General features: G+C 43.6%; 2 protein-coding genes across 2 annotated transcripts; both read right to left on the reverse strand.

The window, feature by feature from the left end:
- Nucleotides 1-4368: 4368 nt before the first annotated feature.
- On the reverse strand, nt 4369-12230 carry LOC124480275 (rhamnose-binding lectin-like). Its single transcript, XM_047039405.1, is given in 20 exon segments — nt 4369-4444; nt 4520-4654; nt 4762-4806; nt 5068-5153; nt 5155-5175; nt 5245-5376; nt 5465-5516; nt 5576-5685; nt 5761-5896; nt 6003-6047; nt 6128-6157; nt 6558-6620; nt 10115-10212; nt 10296-10431; nt 10539-10583; nt 10655-10764; nt 10836-10971; nt 11081-11125; nt 11204-11233; nt 12107-12230. Coding segments are annotated over 19 exon segments (1488 nt in total). The 5' UTR covers nt 12156-12230; the 3' UTR covers nt 4369-4444; nt 4520-4535.
- Nucleotides 12231-16083: 3853 nt separating this feature from the next.
- commd7 (COMM domain containing 7) lies at nt 16084-19377 on the reverse strand. Its single transcript, XM_047040005.1, has 9 exons — nt 19204-19377; nt 18725-18778; nt 18522-18624; nt 18263-18319; nt 18119-18156; nt 17763-17853; nt 16938-16987; nt 16771-16819; nt 16084-16685 (listed from the first exon to the last, which is right to left on the reverse strand). The coding sequence occupies exons 1-9, from the start codon at nt 19285-19287 to the stop codon at nt 16609-16611; spliced, it is 603 nt and encodes a 200-aa protein (XP_046895961.1). The 5' UTR covers nt 19288-19377; the 3' UTR covers nt 16084-16608.
- Nucleotides 19378-19533: the final 156 nt, after the last annotated feature.

A 19533-nucleotide genomic window follows, 5' to 3' on the forward strand; every position in this document is an offset into this window, starting at 1 on the left:
TCACAATGAGCCCAGAAAACAAATCCCTGATCGTTTCTGGGCTGGTCGTTGTTGCTCCAATCCCTTCATACTACAGTGTTTGGCGTTCATTAGCAAACATGGGGAGATTGTCTAGAAACTATTGTGCACGTTGCACATACACATGCAAGACGTTTTATGGTACATGGAGGAGAGGCAGGGCGGAGTTGGAAGGGATGGCTGATGGGATAGATCTCTGGAACAAATCAGGTCTTGGCTCTATGAAGCTGCTGAGAACCGGAGAGCGAAACCCAATTATTGTTTCATCTTTAGAAGCCATGTTAGCACACACTAAAACTTTTGCTGTGTTTCAGGGCAGAATGCTAACCTTGTAGTGTGGTAACTGAAGCTGCAAAGGAAGGGAGGGTGATGTTGACAAGGCAGTATGTATGGCTGCGTGTGTGAGTTTGTCTCCATGTCTTCATATTCCAAAGTCTCTCTCCCTCGTAACTCTATCCTCCAGCATAGCCGTGCGTCCATCCAGCCAGCTCAGAGACATCTGGTACTGTACACAGGAGGAGAGGAGGCTGCCGCGAAGACAGCTGGAGCTCATCGAAGGGCAGCCATGGGCGGAAGCAGGGAGGACACCAGACTCTGCACAGGGACCCAGACGTGGTGAGCTTACAATTTTACCCCTCATCACTGATCCTGTAATCTTGTTCCCAGGCTTTCTCAACTCACAAGAATTTAGCCTGGTGAAGACCTCCTGCATCCCGGGTCGTGGGTGGAGGGATCCTGGGTCGTGGGTGGAGGGATCCTGGGTGGTGGATGCAGGGACATCCAGGTGAGTTGCCTTGTGAAGTGCTGTCTAATCTGCTGAATGTTGCTGAATTTGAGAAGTCAGTCGTTGTAAACAGCAAAACAGCACAAACAAACGATAAGGACAAACTTACATTTAGTTCTTGTTACACCGGAATGTTATATATGTCCAAAATATATGCAGTTGAACTTCCTGTCCAGACCCAGAGGAAGTGAGTTTCAGCCTGTCGACTGATCCAAGGTCACATCAGTGTTTCCCTAAGGGGCGCCTGGATTAAAAATCAGGTTCTCACAGCATATCTGTAGATGTATGTCCAGGCATGTCACGTATGTATGTTTGCAAGTACAAAAGAGAAAACACACAGCACACACACAAATTAAAAGCTTTCAAAGCAATTGTAGGAGATTCAAGGACAAATTCAAGGTAATAAAAGATATAGGGAGTTTGTCTTATTAAGTTCATGTTTCTGAGTTCATTCATGTTTATGAGTATAGTAGTAGTAGTAGTAGGGTAGTAGATGAGTAGTAGATATTATAAAGTATAGCTGACTAACTGGATAAGAGCTTGCAACATGCAACAATGTATACACATTTGTTTTGATGAAGATCTGTGAAGATTTGAGGATGGCTGACTTTACTTGAGTATTCAGGCATTATTCACCAGACCAGATGAAACAAGTTCATATCTAAAGGAAGTGCCAGCACATAACTTATATGGATATTTTGATCCAATAAATGTGTTGCTTATCATCCAGAAGTATTGCCTCAAGGAACTTTGCCGCTTGCCAAAATGAACCAAGTGTTCACAGCTTCAGCAAAGAGTACTCTGTTAAGATTGACCTGGCTACTGGCGGATGGACCCAAATGCACGACTCCACACAAGGCACAAATTGACAGGTTTATTGAAGAAGAAAAAAAGGACAAGGGGAACGAAGGAGATCGGGGGGGGGGGGGGGGGGGGGGGGGGGGGGGGGCAGGCAGGCAGACGAACAGCAAAGGAGGATGTGACACGGTCTGTAACAGAGTCAAAAGCACGATTACTTGGTGTTCTGAGATAACGTACCTCAAGTTGGGAGCCGACACTAACACGTCTACTAGAAGCGTTGAACTGGCGATGAGTGACTGGAAAACCGGGGTTGAAATACTGTGGTGCTGATGAGGGGATGAGTTGCAGTGGTTTCAATTTCACAGGAAGGATTAAGTATGTGGCAGGAGACCCGGAGCCTGGAGCCACCACCTATGAAAACAAGAACAAAACAGAACAAACAGAAAACCTGGCCCGGATCAGGCCGGGAACACAACATATTCTGTCAAAGTGCAAATTGAAATCGCTAGATGTTGCTGAAATCAACCCTGAAGGTTTGGACATGTGTCCATGGTGTCATTTTGGTTTGTTTACAGCATTCGGTAATGTGTTTGTCTGTACCCTTGTTATCCTCTGCTTCACAAAGTCGCTTTTAGTTTCAGAGCAGTGTTCTATTGCTCTGATGTCCTTCTTCGACTTCTATTTGGGTGTTGTCAGAACTGCACCTTGAAGGAGGGAGGTTGGACCAGGAAGGAAATCCCCACAAGTTGGCGATATCAGGTAAACCATTTCATCATCAGGAGGGATATTCCTTCCGACTGCAGACCAAACTTCCAACGAGGGCAGGACCAGTACAGCTTTTTAGCACGGAGCCCCTGGTTTTTACATGGAGCGAGGAAACACCCTGACAACTATATCCTACTAAATAGTTCAAATAGAGGCATGCATATAGCCTGTCCCCTGAGCAGATGTAATTCAATCAAGAGCAGCTTTCAGTTGATGAACTGCAGACCTGGGTGAGAGAGCCTGTATGAATGAGTGGAACATTTTAGAAGAAACCTTTTCAAAGTACCTTGTCAGTGTTAGTCAGAAATATAGCTCCTTGGCTTTCAAACCAACCCCAACCTAAAGACCAGGGGGACTATCAGGATGCTACACTCATGCATTGGACCAAATCAAATCAAATTTATTTGTATAGCCCTTTTTACACGCAAGCATGTCACAGAGGGCTTCACATGCGCCCATAGAACTGCCCCTCAACCAACCTAAACCCTCAAGGAAGACAAGGAAAAACTCCCAGAAAAACTCCCACCGGGAGAAAAAATGGAAGAAACCTTGGGAGGAGCAATTCAGAGAGGGATCCCCTCCTCCAGAGACGGTTGGTAAGAGAGAGGAGCAGAACACAAGCTAAACAGTCATACAGTGTCAATGGGTTTTGAAACACCAAAATCCATTGTTCGGCTTTATAGACGTTGGATGGGACTGGGAAACTCGCTGTTGGCCGTCATGGAGACTGGATTCCGGGTGACGACCTGGTTCAGCGTAGGCAGACCGACGACCAAGCAGGTCCTGACAGCTCAAACCCCCCACACCACAGGGAATGTGTGGGGGGGGGACAGAGAGGAGAGCAGGGATTAGAGAATGCCAGGAGCAGCTAACAGTTACAGTCATAATAGAATGAGATCCCCACCGGTCAAGTGTGGACTAGTGCAGCAATTTAACAGAGCAAAAAGGGTATTTGATGCAGCCCCACACACCAAAACAACGACAGCCCCCCTCAGTTGGAACATGAAATCTGTTCCAGGGGAAAGAACTCTAAGGAAAGGACCAGAGGTCAATATAAGAGAAACTCCTTCTCCATGACCATGACTAAGCAAATGAGTACAGTAGAAGCTAGTTTGAATGAGAATCTGTTGACATCTGTTTCCTTGTAATTTTGTAGACCTAAAACATCCGGTATATTTACAGCTCTCAAAATAGGCTTAAATAATTGTAAACTATTATTTAGGTAGTCGTGCAAAGTAGCCGTTATATACGTGCAGTACGACTTGTGATGTTAAGTTTAACTTCGACTTATGTCCCTGTCCCCAACTACTGCAATTTATTATATGTAGACAAATGTGTCCTTCGTGAACGATTTGTTAATTTAACACATCTTTAGTATGACTCGGGAGTAACGAGTAGTCCAGAGCGATTCGTTCATTTTCTCGTGGACACGCATCGGGACTGTTGCGGCTCAGTAGAGGAAGCATTAATGAATCGTTCATCTCCCGACTGTCTTTGGTCACGAGTCAGTGGATATTTTTTTTACATGACCTGCATAGGCTCAGAAGATACATACAAACTGTCATGATGAATTTTAATACGGGAGTTTCGATTTTAAAATTGTAGGCTGCCACAATGTGTAATCTTTGCTGGTTTAGATGCACCAAGATATGAGAGTATGATCAATGTTGCAGTGGAAGTATTCAGGCCAAGGATTTGGCTATCACATATTAACCCCCCTGACCCATCTGGATACAACCACAACACACTGATACATGTAAATGGTTAAATGTATTTAATACTGAACCAGTGTTCGTCATTGGAACAGGTTCACATCCAGGTCCAGGTTCACATCCAGGTCCAAGCTGTTCCACTCCGTCGACCCAGCAATACTCACTGAAACAAAGTGCCAGTCAAGAAAAAATACTATACTATAGACACACCTCATTCATACAGAGACTTATGTGAAGATCACTTGCCACAGGTGTAGGTCATGTACAGGTGTAGGTCACATACAGGTATTTGTAGGTTCCACCACAGGGATCAGAGAACACAGAGTTGGAGGCAGACAGAGAACAGCTTGTACGTCCATTGCACCTGGGAAGGTGGAAGGAGCAAAATAAGTGTGTGTGTGAGAGGGAACACGCGTCTGTGTGCGTGCACGTGTCTTACATGCCAGCCACCGACACTAAGGTTGTGGGGTTGAGGCAGTTGGTGTTGCTAATCTGACTTGGTGGACGACCAGGCTGCAGGTCACCCTGTCTGTGCGTCCATAGTTGGCACTGACCACTTTGATGTGAGAACTCCCTGGAAACAGGAAGTTATTACCTCTGCTTTCTTACCATCAAAGTGTAGTTTAAGTGGGGAACTGTTAATAGTATAGTAGGGCAACAGCATTCAGTGTTACAACGTACCACAGTTTAGGGTAGCCTGCTGACCTTCACAGATCACTGTTGTCTCTGAAACAGTCATAGTACAAATAGGTCAGTGTCAACTGTTTACATTTACATTTAGCAGACGCTCTTATCCAGAGCGACTTCAGCAAGTACAGGGACATTCCCCCCGAGGCAAGTAGGGTGAAGTGCCTTGCCCAAGGACACAACGTCATTTGGCACGGCGGGGAATTGATCCAGCAACCTTCTGATTACTAGCCCGACTCCTCACCGCTCAGCCATCTGACTCCCTACACACACAAATCAATCAAACACACAAATACCAACTTGGGGCAACGCAGTTGTAGTTCACATGCAGGAATTTGTAGGTTCCATAACAGGGACCAGAGAACACAGAGTTGGAGGCAGACAGAACAGCTTGTATGTCCATTGCACCTGTGAAGATGGAAGGAGCAAAATGAGTGTGCGAGAAAGCGAACACGCATGTGTGTGCACGCGTCTTACCTGCTAACCACCAAATGGAAAGTTGTGGAAAGGATGCAGTTGGTGTTGTGAATCTGATGTTGTGGACGGCCAGAGCTGCAGGTCTCACGGTCTGTGCGTCCATAATTAGCACTGACCACGTCAATCACAGAACTCTCTGGAAACAGGAAGTTATTACCTCTGCTTTCTTACCATCAAAATGTAGTTTAAGTGTGGAACTGTTAACATTCAGTGTTACAACGTACCACAGTTTACGGTAGCCTGCTGACCTTCACAGATCACTTTCGACTTTTCTGAAACAGTAATAGTACAAATAGGTCAGTGTCAACTGTTAACACACACAAATACTAACTTGGGGAAATGCAGTTGTAGATCACATGCAGGAATTTGTAGGTTCCACAACAGGGATCAGAGAACACAGAGTTGGAGGCAGACAGAGAACAGCTTGTCTGTCCATTGCACCTGTGAAGATGGAAGGAGCAAAATGAGTGTGCGATAAAGCGAACAGGCATTTGTGTGTGTGTGCATATGTCTTACCTGCTAGCCACCAAATGGAAAGTTGTGGAAAGGATGCATTTGGTGTTGCGAATCTGACGTCGTGGACGGCCAGAGCTGCAGGTCCGACGGTTTGTGCGTCCATAGTTAGCACTGACCACTTCAATCAAAGAACTCCCTGGAAACAGGAAGTTAACGCTTATGCTCTTACTATTAATGCAACTTGAATGCAGTGTGAAACAGTATAGCAAGGCAACATTACAACTGGAACTGTAGCAACATACCACAGTTTAGGGTGGCCTGCTGACCTTCACAGATGTCTGTAGTCACTGAAACAGTACAAATTATAATTGTCAATCATTTATAAAAGAGAGTTCCTCCCCTCGGACAATCAGGTTCTGAGTTTTACCTGCTCCTGTAGACATACAACATGCCAGCACTGAAACAGACAGAAAGATCACAATCACAACCTGGCAGTTGGTCAAATATGGACTGTAAACGTTACTAGAGCATAATATACAGTTGGACCCAAATGCATTTGCAACATCTACAACTCATTCTGGATATATATATATATCCCAGAAAAAAAGTGACCTCCGAAGTAGAGTCTTTGAAATGTTTCACGATGTCTCTGGAACTGGGATCATTCCATAACATTAAAAATTACATATTTTTAAAGATGGGAGCTGTAGGAGTTACCCTACAGTGAATGGGTTACAAACCATAATCTAAGTCTCCAACTTCAAACCCAGACAAACTTGAATGATTATGTAAATATAAATGAGTCCTCCTGCTCACCAAGGAGCTGCCCCCCCTCCCCAGAGAGACCAGATACTTACAGATCAGCGCACCCAGCGTGAGACGACGACTCATGGTGTTTCTAGACATTATACAAAAACAATCTCACCTCAGACAACTTGTATTAATAGAGGCACAAATTCAGACTCGTGGACAAACAGCAGCTGTGCGTGTTGGATGTGTAACTAGTCAATTGTATTTATAGAGGGGCAGCTGGCGATTGATTGAGTTCAACCCTAATCCAAAACACCGTATTCGAATAATTACCTGGCTGACAAGCTGAATCATATTTGTTCCAATTGTGGTTCCAAATCTGCAGGAAGAGGGTTGACCAGCCCAATCGTTGAATAAAGCAGGATAATCAAGGATGTGGTGATGCTTGGGAAAAGTATTTGAAATATTGTGTTTATTTTAACTCAGAGCTTTGCTCTGGACTTCTTTGGTCTCAGTGGTTTTAGTAAATCAAGTGCTTCCTGTATCACTGATCTATCTTGACCCTGGTGTGTTTGACTGACCTGTCTGGAAACTAACAACCACAACACACACTAATAATGTAAATGGAAATGGAGGAATGAATTCAATGTTTTGTTATTTGAATGATTGATTGTGTGACTGTCACACTTCTAGCCCAGCCCCAAAGGTCCATGTCACCGGAGGAGTTAATACCTCACACACACCTGCACTACATTCCCCTAATGAGCTGTTTCATTCCCTCAACTGTTGTAGCCAGACCCTCACCCTCGCTCCTCGGCTTGAGGCAACGGCCCCGGTGGATGTTGGTGGTATTGTATTTCCGATTAGGTACCCAACTCGTCAGGTCGATTTTATTTTATTAACTCAAGTCAACATATCCAAAACTATCTCCCCCAATCATTTAGGGGAGGGGTGCTTTGAACGCAGCAAAATTGTTTAGTTGGCCCCACCAAATCTCACTCCAAGGTTTTTCGAAAAGTTGGCAGCCCTGTGTTATCTGGAGCTGAATGAGCACAGATCTGATTGAGGATTACAGCGGCCGCTGGTGGACAAATAGCAATGGTGCAACATAAATGCATTCCATGGCAGTATTGGCTGCACAGCAGTAAAGATATTGAATGGTCGAATACCTAATTGGCCGCTGCTCTGTCTCCCTCTATGCGTCTGCGAGTAAACAGACTAAATGAGAAACTGAACAGGATACTTGTTAGGCCTACTTTTTGGAATAAAATTCACTCAGAAGCACATTCGACTGGACTGGACTGGACTGTCGGTTAAGGACAGAACAGCTGGACTGGACTGGACTGAACAAACAGTGACCGGCTTTTGCCAACTGAATTTAGCTTCAGGTATTCGTGAAAGTGAGGATTCACTTACAGCCTGGTACTTCCATTTCAAAAAACACAACGGTATGATATGGAGGGTTATAAAAAGTAAATTTGGACAAAGAAGGGTTAGAAGTGTAAAGGGATGGGAATGGATACTTCACTGTCAATTTCATCAAATGTTTAACGTAGACCAAATATCACAAATATGTATTAATGGAAATATTTTTATGTTAAAAAGTGCTTGTTATAACATAAACCAGGAAATAACCAAACCAGTCAGAGATAATAACATCGCTGCTTTAATTCTCCTGACACAGATTGCAGGTCGCTGTGCGGTAACGGGATGGAGGTGTGAGTATTGTTAAGTCAATTATCTTGAAAATCAAACCTGCATGTTTATCGTTTAATGTTTCCTCAAAATAAAAGAAATCTTATCTTTACAATTTACGAATTTTTACTGTTAAGTGGCTATCACTTAGTTCTCAAAACAGTTGAATAGGCTACTAATCGTTATTTAACGGTCACTAAATTATCATAATCTTAATGTTGCCTTGACCCACTACAACAGGGGTGTCGAACTCCGGTCCTCGAGGGCCGCTGTCCTGCATGTTTTAGATGTTTCCCTGCTCCAACACACCTGATTCAATTAAAAGGGTTGTTATAACGACCATTCATTCGAATCAGGTGAGCTGGATCAGGGAAACATCTAAAACATGCAGGACAGCGGCCCTCGAGGACCGGAGCTCGACACCCCTGCACTACAATGTATGTGTGTGTGTGTGTGTGTACAGTCCTGAGCTGCCTATGTTCAACCACAAGCAGTCTCTTTCCTCAAGATACGAGGCTGATAAACGACAGGAAGTCCCCTGGCCACAACACCCCTGGTGTGGTGGGTTTCCAGCAGTTAGGCTAGACTCGAGGGTCTGGGAGGATGCCGTCTCTGGAACTGTGTTAGGCCGGAAGACATCAATTACCCTCTGAACACCCCGGTTCAGGCGGTGCATGTGAACGAGAAAGAGTGAATAAATAAGAGTGATATAAGTGACCATTTCTGGGGAGGGGAGAGGGGCAGGAGGAGGGAGGGTAAGGAAGGAGGATGGAGAGAGTAGAGGATGCTGTGTTTTCAAATTTATGAAACCACATGGAGTTGACAGAAAACAGCTCTGTCAGTCACACACACACATGCACGATCACATGTGTGATAGTGCATGTCTCGCTCACTTAAACCCTGTTTCCTGACCTGGATCATTCAGTGCTTGTGTACTTGCTTCTGTTCTCTGATGTGAAGACAAAGGGCAGTTGGCACATGAACAGACATCTACTTCTCAGGATCACATCCATGCGGAGGGACAAGGAGTGGGTTGAAAGGAGTGAAGGTGAAGGCGTTAGGAGAGATGAAGGTGTTAGGAAACTACGACCAGCAGTCAAGATGGAAAAGAAACTCCATGACTAAGCAAATGAATACAGTAGAAGCTAGTTTGAATGAGAATCTGTTGACATCTGTTTCCTTGTAATTTTGTAGAAATAAAACATCCAGTATATTTGCAGCTCTCAAAATAGGCTTAAATTGTTGTAAACTATTATTTAAGTAGCTGGTGTGCAGTACGACTTCTAAGTGATGTTAGTTTACCTTCGTCTTATGTCCCCATCCCCAACTACTGCAATTTATTATATGTAGACTAGTGGTGTCCTTCATGAACGATTTGCTAATTTAACAAATCTTTAGTATGACTTGGGAGTAACGAGTAGTCCAGAGCGATTTGTTCATTCTCTTGGCCGCGCATCGGGACTGTTGCGGCTCAGTAGAGGAAGCATTAATGAATCGTTCATCTCCCGCCTGTCTTCGGTCACTAGTCATTGGATAATTTTTTACATGACCTGCATAGGCTCAGAAGATACATACAAACTCATGATGCATTTTAATGCGGGAATTGCCATTTTAAAATAGTAGGCTGCCACACAATGTGTAATCTTGGCTGGTTTAGATGCACTAAGATATGAGAATGATAAATGTTGCAGTGGAAGGATTTGGCTATCACATATTAACCCCCCTGACCTGTCTGCAAACAACCACAACACACTGATACATGTAAATGGATGAATTTATTCAATAATGAACCAGTCTTCGTCATTGGAACAGGTTAACATCCAGGTCCAGGCTGTTCCACTCCGTCGACCCAGCAATACTCACTGAAACAGAAAGTGCCAGTCAACAACAAATACTATACTATAAAGACACACCTCACTCATACAGAGACTTATGTGAAGATCACTTACCACAGGTGTAGGTCATGTACAGGTGTAGGTCACATACAGGTATTTGTAGGTTCCACCACAGGGATCAGAGAACACAGAGTTGGAGGCAGACAGAGAACAGCTTGTACGTCCATTGCACCTGGGAAGGTGGAAGGAGCAAAATTAGTGTGTGTGTGAGAGAGGGAACACGCGTCTGTGTGCGTGTGCGTGCACGTGTCTTACATGCCAGCCACCGACACTAAGGTTGTGGGGTTGAGGCAGTTGGTGTTGCTAATCTGACTTGGTGGACGACCAGCGATGCAGGTCACCCTGTCTGTGCGTCCATAGTTGGCACTGACCACTTTGATGTGAGAACTCCCTGGAAACAGGAAGTTATTACCTCTGCTTTCTTACCATCAAAGTGTAGTTTAAGTGGGGAACTGTTAATAGTATAGTAGGGCAACAGCATTCAGTGTTACAACGTACCACAGTTTAGGGTAGCCTGCTGACCTTCACAGATCACTGTTGTCTCTGAAACAGTCATAGTACAAATAGGTCAGTGTCAACTGTTTACACACACAATCAAACACACAAATACTAACTTGGGGCAACGCAGTTGTAGATCACATGCAGGAATTTGTAAGTTCCATAACAGGGATCAGAGAACACAGAGTTGGAGGCATCCAGAGAACAGCTTGTATGTCCATTGCACCTGGGAAGATGGAAGGAGCAAAATGAGTGCGAGAAAGCGAACACGCATGTCTGTGTGTGCGCATGTCTTACATGCTAGCCACCAAATGGAAAGTTGTGGAAAGGATGCAGTTGGTGTTGCGAATCTGATGTCGTGGACGGCCAGAGCTGCATGTCCAACGGTCTGTGCGTCCATAGTTAGCACTGACCACTTCAATCACGGAACTCCCTGGAAACAGGAAGACGTTAACGCTTATGCTCTTACTATTAATGCAACTTGAATGCTGTGAGAAACAGTATAGCAAGGCAACATTACAACTGGAACTGTAGCAACGTACCACAGTTTAGGGTGGCCTGCTGACCTTCACAAATGTCTGTAGTCACTGAAACAGTACAAATTATAATTGTCAATCATTTATAAAAGAGATCCTCCCCTCGGACAATCAGGTTCTGAGTTTTACCTGCTCCTGTAGACATACAACATGCCAGCACTGAAACACAGAAAGATCATAATCACAATCCGGCAGTTGGTCAAATATGAACTGTAAACATTACTAGAGCATAATATACAGTTGGACCCAAATGCATTTAACATCTACAACTCATTTCTGGATATTTGTGGAAAGACAAGAACCTCACCTCCACCCCTTTACATTTCATAAACAGAAATGTAACAATTCATTGAAGTAATGCAAGACTGTTACCCTGCCCCCACCTCTCATGTTAAAATATGGAGTTGCTGGATGGAGTCTCTACTTGATGGTCTCACCTCTTTTTGTAACTTACTTTTGCACGTGTTAAGCGTCAAGATGTGGTCTGATTGGTTGTTCCAATTATAGTTTGGTATAAAAAGGAATTATGAAGCATTGTTATGTGGATTCTTAATCTCCTGAGGACTTTTAGCTCTGGCTTGTCCTACTCCTTCCTCATCTCATTAATTTCCCTGATTTACAATAATCCTAGTGGAGCAGCTAAAAACCTTCATTTTGTAACATGTTTGCTTAATAATCAATTCCATTATCCATTTCATGTCACCTTACTTAGAACATTCTGGCTCCAATTTAACCCATAAAATAACTAAAATATACAAATTTCATTAAAGTATCCCAGAAAAAGTGACTTCCGAAGTAGAGTCTTTGAAATGTTTCACGATGTCTCTGGAACCGGGATCATGCCATAACATTAAAGTTTACATATTTTTAAAGATGGAAGCTGTAGGAGTTACCCTACAGTGAATGGGTTACAAACCATAATCTAAGTCTCCAACTTCAAACCCAGACAAACTTGAATGATTATGTAAATATAAATTTGTCCTCCTGCTCACCAAGGAGCTGCCCCCCTCCCCAGAGAGACCAGATACTTACAGATCAGCGCACCCAGCGTGAGACGACGACTCATGGTGTTTCTAGACATTATACAAAAACAACCTCACCTCAGACAACTTGTATTAATAGAGGCACAAATTCAGACTCGTGGACAAACAGCAGCTGCGCGTGTTGGATATGTAGATGTGTAACTAGTCAATTGTATTTATAGAGAGGCGGTGGTGATTGATTGAGTTCAACCCTAATCTAAAACACCAGATTCTAATAATTACCTGGCTGACAAGCTGAATCAAATTTGTTCCAATTGTGGTTCCAAATCTGCAGGAAGAGGGTTGACCAGCCCAACGGTTGAATAAAGCAGGATAATTAAGGATGTGGTGATGCTTGGGACAAGTATTTGACATATTGTGTTTATTTTAACTCAGAGCTTTGCTCTGGACTTCTTTGGTCTCAGTGTGTTAAGTAAATCAAGTGCTTCCTGTATCACTGATCCATCTCGACCCTGGTGTGTTTGACTGACCTGTCTGGAAACTAACAACCACAACACACACTAATAATGTAAATGGAGGAACATATTCAATGTTTTGTTGTTTGAATGATTGATTGTGTGACTGTCACACTTCTAGCCCAGCCCCAAAGGTCATGTCACCGGAGGAGTTAATACCTCACACACACCTGCACTACATTCCCCTAATGAGCTGTTTCATTCCCTCAACTGTTGTAGCCAGACCCTCACCCTCGCTCCTCGGCTTGAGGCAACGGCCCCGGTGGATGTTGGTGGTATTGTATTTCCGATTAGGTACCCAACTCGTCAGGTCGATTTTATTTTATTAACTCAAGTCAACATATCCAAAACTATCTCCCCCAATCATTTAGGGGAGGGGTGCTTTGAACGCAGCAACATTGTTTAGTTGGCCCCATCAAATCTCACTCCAAGGTTTTTCGAAAAGTTGGCAGCCCTGTGTTATCTGGAGCTGAATGAGCACAGATCTCATTGATGATTATAGCGGCCGCTGGTGGACAAATAGAAATGGTGCAACATAAATACATTCCATGGCAGTATTGGCTGCTCAGCAGTAAATATATTGAATGGTCGAATACCTAATTGGCCGCTGCTCTGTCTCCCTCTATGCGTCTACGAGTAAACATGTGTCTTGCGAGATTAAGACTTCTCTACTAAATGCATAGACCAAATGAGAAACTGAACAGGATACTTGTTAGGCCTACCTTTTGGAATAAAATTCACTCAGAAGCACATTTGACTGGACTGGACTGTCAGTTAAGGACAGAACAGCTGGACTGGACTGAACAAACAGTGACCGGCGTTTGCCAACTGAATTTAGCTTCAGGAATTCGTGAAAGTGAGGATTCACTTACAGCCTGGTACTTCCATTTCAAAAAACACAACGATATGATATGGAGGGTTATAAAAAGTAAATTTGGACAAAGAAAGGATAGAAGTGTAAAGGGATGGGAATGGATACTTCACCAAGGGTCCAGGGTTTCCAGGGTAAGGAAGGAGGATGGAGAGAGTAGAGGATGTTGTGTTTCATTTGTGAAACCACATGATGGAGTTGACAGAAAACAGCTCTGTCAGTCACACACACACATACATGATCACACATGTGGGATCGTGCATGTGTCGCTCACTAAAACCCTGTTTCCTGACCTGGATCATTCGGTGCTTGTGTACTTGCTTCTGTTTTTCTCTGATGTGAAGACAAAGGGCAGTTGGCACATGAACATACATCTACTTCTGTAATTCTCACAGTCACATCCATGCGGAGGGACAAAGAGTGGGTTGAAAGGAGTGAAGGTGAAGGAGTTAGGAGAGAAGGTGAAGGTGTTAGGAAACGAGAGAAGGAGTTAGGGGGGGAAAAGATGGCGTTAGGAAGGGAGAGACGGTGAAGGAAAGGAGCTTGCTTACTGGGCAAGACTGAGCGACAAATCTCTCTCTCCATCTCTCTTCAGCCTGGTTTTGTGTTGCAGTGTGTAGACGGAGGCCAGCTGGTTAGAGCTACAGGTATTGAATATACTGGTGTAGAACCTGGCCTGTACATATTTGGTCTATGCGGGTTGAGAGGCTTGACTGATTAATGGCTGCACTAGTTCCCTTTGATGTACAACTGAAAAGGCTTGAGGGTGCTAAGGTAGAAACGCTCACACACTTGTGAGAGCACCTTGAGGGTATGGTTACAGTCCATAAAAAGATGATAATACTCAGAGGAAATGTTATACCGACACAGCCCCTGAGGTATTAACAGATTGATTGGGGAAATGGTTTTCCTCCAACTGGAAACCCACATGCACACCTAGCGGCAACCGTTGGATTTCTGGGGCATTTTGAACCGGGTTAAAACGGGATTATACAAAACACAACTCGGAACGTACACAACTTTAACCTGTGTGTTATCTTTGGGTCAGTGTGACCCTTCAGTCATTGTGACCCCTCCACGTGTTGCGACAACTTTACCTCATACAAAAATAAAGTGAAGCATTTTCTTTTAACCGTCGGGCTGTCTCACATCCCCTTTAGTGCGAAGGTTAAAAGAAAATGTTTTTTATTTGGTTTTGTATTGGGTAAAGTTGTCGCAGTTTTTGTGACCCGAAGGCAGCACAAGGGTTAAATGCACGCTCCTTCATGTACCAACGCATGAAAACGTAGACATGTTTGCTCTTTTCCTGTATTGACACTGGACACATAAACCTCAATCCCCCAGGCCACACAGCCAATGGCGAAACTGTGTGAACTAGGAATCAAGGAACACACTCACACACACACAACAGGTGCCATAGTAGCTCACCTGGTTTACAATCTTCACTTCCTCTTCAGCAGTATCTTTTACACACACTCCATCATGCAAAGACACACACACACACACAATGAGTGTCTAGTTAGCAAGTGAGTGTACACCATTGTTCTTCAGGAGAAACCATTCTAAACACACAATATAGTTAGCTTTATTCCTTTATAGGACCTTGCAGAAGCAAAGGAATCCCCCCTGTACAGGCGACAGTTGCTGTCTATCTGGACTGTGCAAACAGGGCCTTGTTTACGGCTAATCGAATGACGCCAAGCGTTGCTGGACTTCTCCCCCATCTGGAGCCTCTGGTAATGGGAATGGATGTACTATGGTGACAGGTGACCCCATCCAATCTAGTGGATGTTTTATGGGCTAGAACTTGTATGGATGTCCAATGTGACAGTTGGAGATTTTCAGCCAGCAAGAGTCAGCCAGAAATTTACAGCCAGGGAGTCAGATGGCTGAGCGGTGAGGGAGTTGGGCTAGTAATCAGAAGGTTGCCGGATCGCCGTGCCAAAAGAAGTTGTGTTCTTGGGCAAGGCACTTCACCCTACTACTCAGGGGAATGTCCCTGTACTTACTGTAAGTCGCTCTGGATAAGAGCGGCTGCTAAATGACTAAATGTAAGAGTGAAATACTAACAAAGTGGGAATGAGACAGGGGGTGACAATGGGGGAGAGGAAGGATAGGAGAGAAAGAGATTCGTGCAGCAACATGCAGCACTCAGGCTGAAAGTAGGATGTGGGAGGGTGAAATATGAGTAGAGGTGTTAACGAGGGAAGTGTTTTTTGATAGAGGCCAGGAGATTAAAGAGTAAAAGTCTATTAGTGCAGGCAGAGAGAGAGACACTCATCACATTGTAGTTCAGTGCCCTTCTGTAACATTTCTAATAAACACCAGTCAGGATTTAAAATCCAGTTGTCATAGTCAAACTTTTGTTGTAGATTTGCTTTTGTTTTTTTAGCACTTACTTACACAGTATGCATGACCAACGGCAGCAATGCATACATGTTGGTTCTGGGCCTCTGTCTCTCTCACGTTAATCTACCAACACATCAGCTCTGTGTTTTTAAACACAGGTCTACCTGACAGATCCAATCTAGAAGATCTTTAGAAAGTCATGCCAGTCACGCCAGACACCGTATCCAGGTAGAAATGGGGCAGGACTCCATCAAGATCTGTTACTGGATCATAAATAATTTGACAAAGTAACCTGATAAATATACTTTATTTGGTCGATGAGTGTAACAAGAACATCAAGTTTGATTTCACTGTGCTAAATGTGCAGGAGTTACATATGACAAAGGCCACGGGAAATCAGGATTGCCGTGCATGCAGTAGTGGCAGAAAATGTGACTAATAATTGACTAACATGTCTTCATAATAATCTATAGTAAATGGTTTCAAAAGCAACATGAGCAGATCTTTATCACAAGTCACAAATCAAAATAACTCAACCATTGAACTTAGGGAAACATGGAATTAAGAGTCTGGAGAGTTCTGAGGTTCCAGGTGTTCTAGAACGTCTGTGGACTGTGTCGTCGTGGTCGGCTGGAAGGACAGGGCAGGGCTAGCAGCTTCAAGACCTTTCTGGGAGCACTCATCCCAAATCAAGCCCTAGGCCATGCCTACACATTCATGGTCTCCACAGGTGTCATTAGGGCCTCCAGTTCGATCTGGACCAGGCCCTCCCAGCACTTGCAGGACTCCAGTGGGCTGCAACAGCAGGGCTGAGGCTCAGCTGAAACAGTCCATGCTGGCCTTGGCTCTCTCCATCTCATGAAGGAAGTTATAAAACTGTGGGAGTGTCAACTCTGCAGAGGAAAACGGAGGAACATTGAGTACTAGGAAACATGTGATCCAACGTGATTTTGCGGTCGCACACAATGTCAGGCATACCCATGTGGACGTTTTCAGTGGAGTTCCCCTTCCTGATGACCAACTTCAACTAGAATGAAACCCACAATTGATTTGGCGATCAACCTTATTATTTTCAATTGACTTTTACACGTGAACAACACGTGTGCTCTGAGAGCCGCGTATGATAAAGCACTACATATCCTAACCTGTAGAAAGATGTTGCCAAGCTTCTGGATTTCACTGGTCCCAACCGTCACTGCCAAAAGAAAAAATACACTGTAGTAAACTGCCACCGTAATGTTAGGATCTCACCTACGGGCTCCAACACCACACACTGAAGGCCATCTTAGAGATACGCTCAAAGACAGATGTACTACTAGGTAGTTACGTGCATACGCACACACACAGTGGGCTATCAGTGTGTGTACACTGCCATGCGTGATGCGTACACAGAAGCAGTCTGGGTTAGGCTCCTCCTCCGTTGGCCAGACACACACCACTTTGAATGAGTAAAACTTTACATTTCAACACCGCTATTTAGCATAGCTAAGTGCTTAGCATAGCCCTCTAAACCTGCATGCATGGAGGTCATTACCATGACTAAGGCTGAATAGGGTTGTTATTGTTTTGTTGTTTTGTAAACGTGATAGCATCTCGAAAAGACCAACTCACGTTAAAGTAAACAAACCGTCGTCTCTGGCTCATATATGAATGAACATGCAGCTTTCACAGAGCTAGAGGTGTGGTGTGTCTACCAGAGCAGAGCGGTGGGAATAGAGGCTGTGTCTCTCCTGAGCTCTCACTCCCCCCTCCACAGCCTCCTTTCTCTCTTGCTCTTCAGCATCAGCACACTTGTTCTTTATTTTGCCCAATGACGATCACTTGTATTTATGCATTGTACAGAAGTCCAACTTTTATTCTTTGATTCTTTTAAAACCTTGATTCGCATGTGTTCAATGTACAGTATGTTGATGGAACAGAGTTGAATACACGTTGTCCTTTAATACAGATCGATTTGACTGAACTCTTACCTCCAAACTTCCACTCCATGTCCACCAGCTGGTTGACCATCAAGGTCTGTCCTACGGCCAGCTTGGACAGCACAGCATAGTGGACGCTCCACTGGACACCAAAATACACAACAACTGATCAGCAACATCAAACCTGACTAGCACACTCCCTGTTTTGGCACATTTCATAACAAGTACTTATTAGATACAAATGTCAGTTTGTATTTTGAAGTGTGTGGTGATTTACCATTGTGTTCATGTTACAGGGCGTTTATTGATGTATTAATTTACAGATTTTTTGAGCTGTGGAGTACAGTCCAATATGTTGTCCCCTAAAGTTAACAAGAAGCATTTGAGAAACGTAATGATCAGATTACCTGCTGGGAAAAATTAGTGGCTTTTTCTTCATTTAAGCCTAGAAAATGAACGCAGATATTAAATCATGACAACATAACAGTAGATGACATCATCTCTAAAGTGAGACCCATACATGTTCATTCTGGTACAGTATCCCTACGTACCTAACGTCAGGAGGTCTTCTTTAACCTGGTCAGCTGTCAGATTCTTCTTGAGGGCTCCTGAAGTCATTTGAATAAAATGAAAAAACGTATGCCTGAAATCATCTAAATGATAGCTTTTGTCAAATGTTTTATTCTATCAATAGACCATTCAGTCTCGATAAAATATTTTTGGGAAGCATTTAGCTTCAAGTGTCTTTTGCATGTTTAAAAAATTGTGCAGAATGGTGGTGATGATAGTAATGAAGATGAAGGTATGTACCATGTGGAACCAGGAGAACACTCTTCATCAGGTTCCTCAGTGGACCAGCACTCATCCTGTTATCTCCCGCAAATTCCATAAGCTCCTGCAGGAACCTGTCTGTCTGCACACACAAGCACAAAAACACAATAGACACTGAATAGACTTTACGTTGCAATCAAGCCAGTGTGTTGAAATGTGTCTACTAGACTTCCTTCACTCACCTCTTTTGGTTCCAGCAGGAAGTTAAAGAGTATCTCTGTAAGTCGCACAAATTGCTGCATTCAGAAACAAAACATAGGCATTACTGCATAAATCAGTTGAGCTTCATCGAGACGCTCCTATCGTCTAAACCTGAAAATGCAGGAAAAGTAGGCAACACTGTTGCTGGACTGCTGCTGTTAAACACTGTACATTGATTGTGATTGCTAAGTGTCACACAGTCATCACATGACTTGTAGTTGACAACTCACCACAAAATCCTTGTTATTCGCTAGTATTTTCAGTCCAGTGCAATATAATATAGCAGTTGACCATGAGTGTATTTTAAATGAATCACATATTGATAGAACACTTGAAACCGCTGTCTGTGACCACATATTAAGCTAACCTAGTTAGTTACCTACATAGTTAACTAGCTAGCCTTCGCTAAGTGTCCCTATCGCATATTAATAACATAATTTTGTGTTCCTGCATTGCTTACCTGCTCACTGAACTTGTTTAAATTCTGAAAGTCGTTGCTCACAGAATCTGGTAATGAATCTTTAGAAAAATGTAGTTGCAACATTGTTACCAGTATTTTGTTTTTCTCTGATATTTTTACTGGTGCAGACTTCCCGTCTCTATTTCTCAAGTTGAATGGAAAACAATCTTGGTATTCGAAGCCGCACATTCGCCCTGGTACTTAAAGTGCACGACCACAAACCACTTACATAAAAAGTATTGGTGTAGCATCTTGATGGAAACGGCACGAATATACACTTGACAATGCAGTTTAAGTTTTAGATAATTATTTCAAATATATCTTATTATG

This window comes from Hypomesus transpacificus, chromosome 18 (genome assembly GCF_021917145.1).
Source record: "Hypomesus transpacificus isolate Combined female chromosome 18, fHypTra1, whole genome shotgun sequence".
In the NCBI taxonomy this organism is placed as follows: domain Eukaryota; kingdom Metazoa; phylum Chordata; class Actinopteri; order Osmeriformes; family Osmeridae; genus Hypomesus; species Hypomesus transpacificus.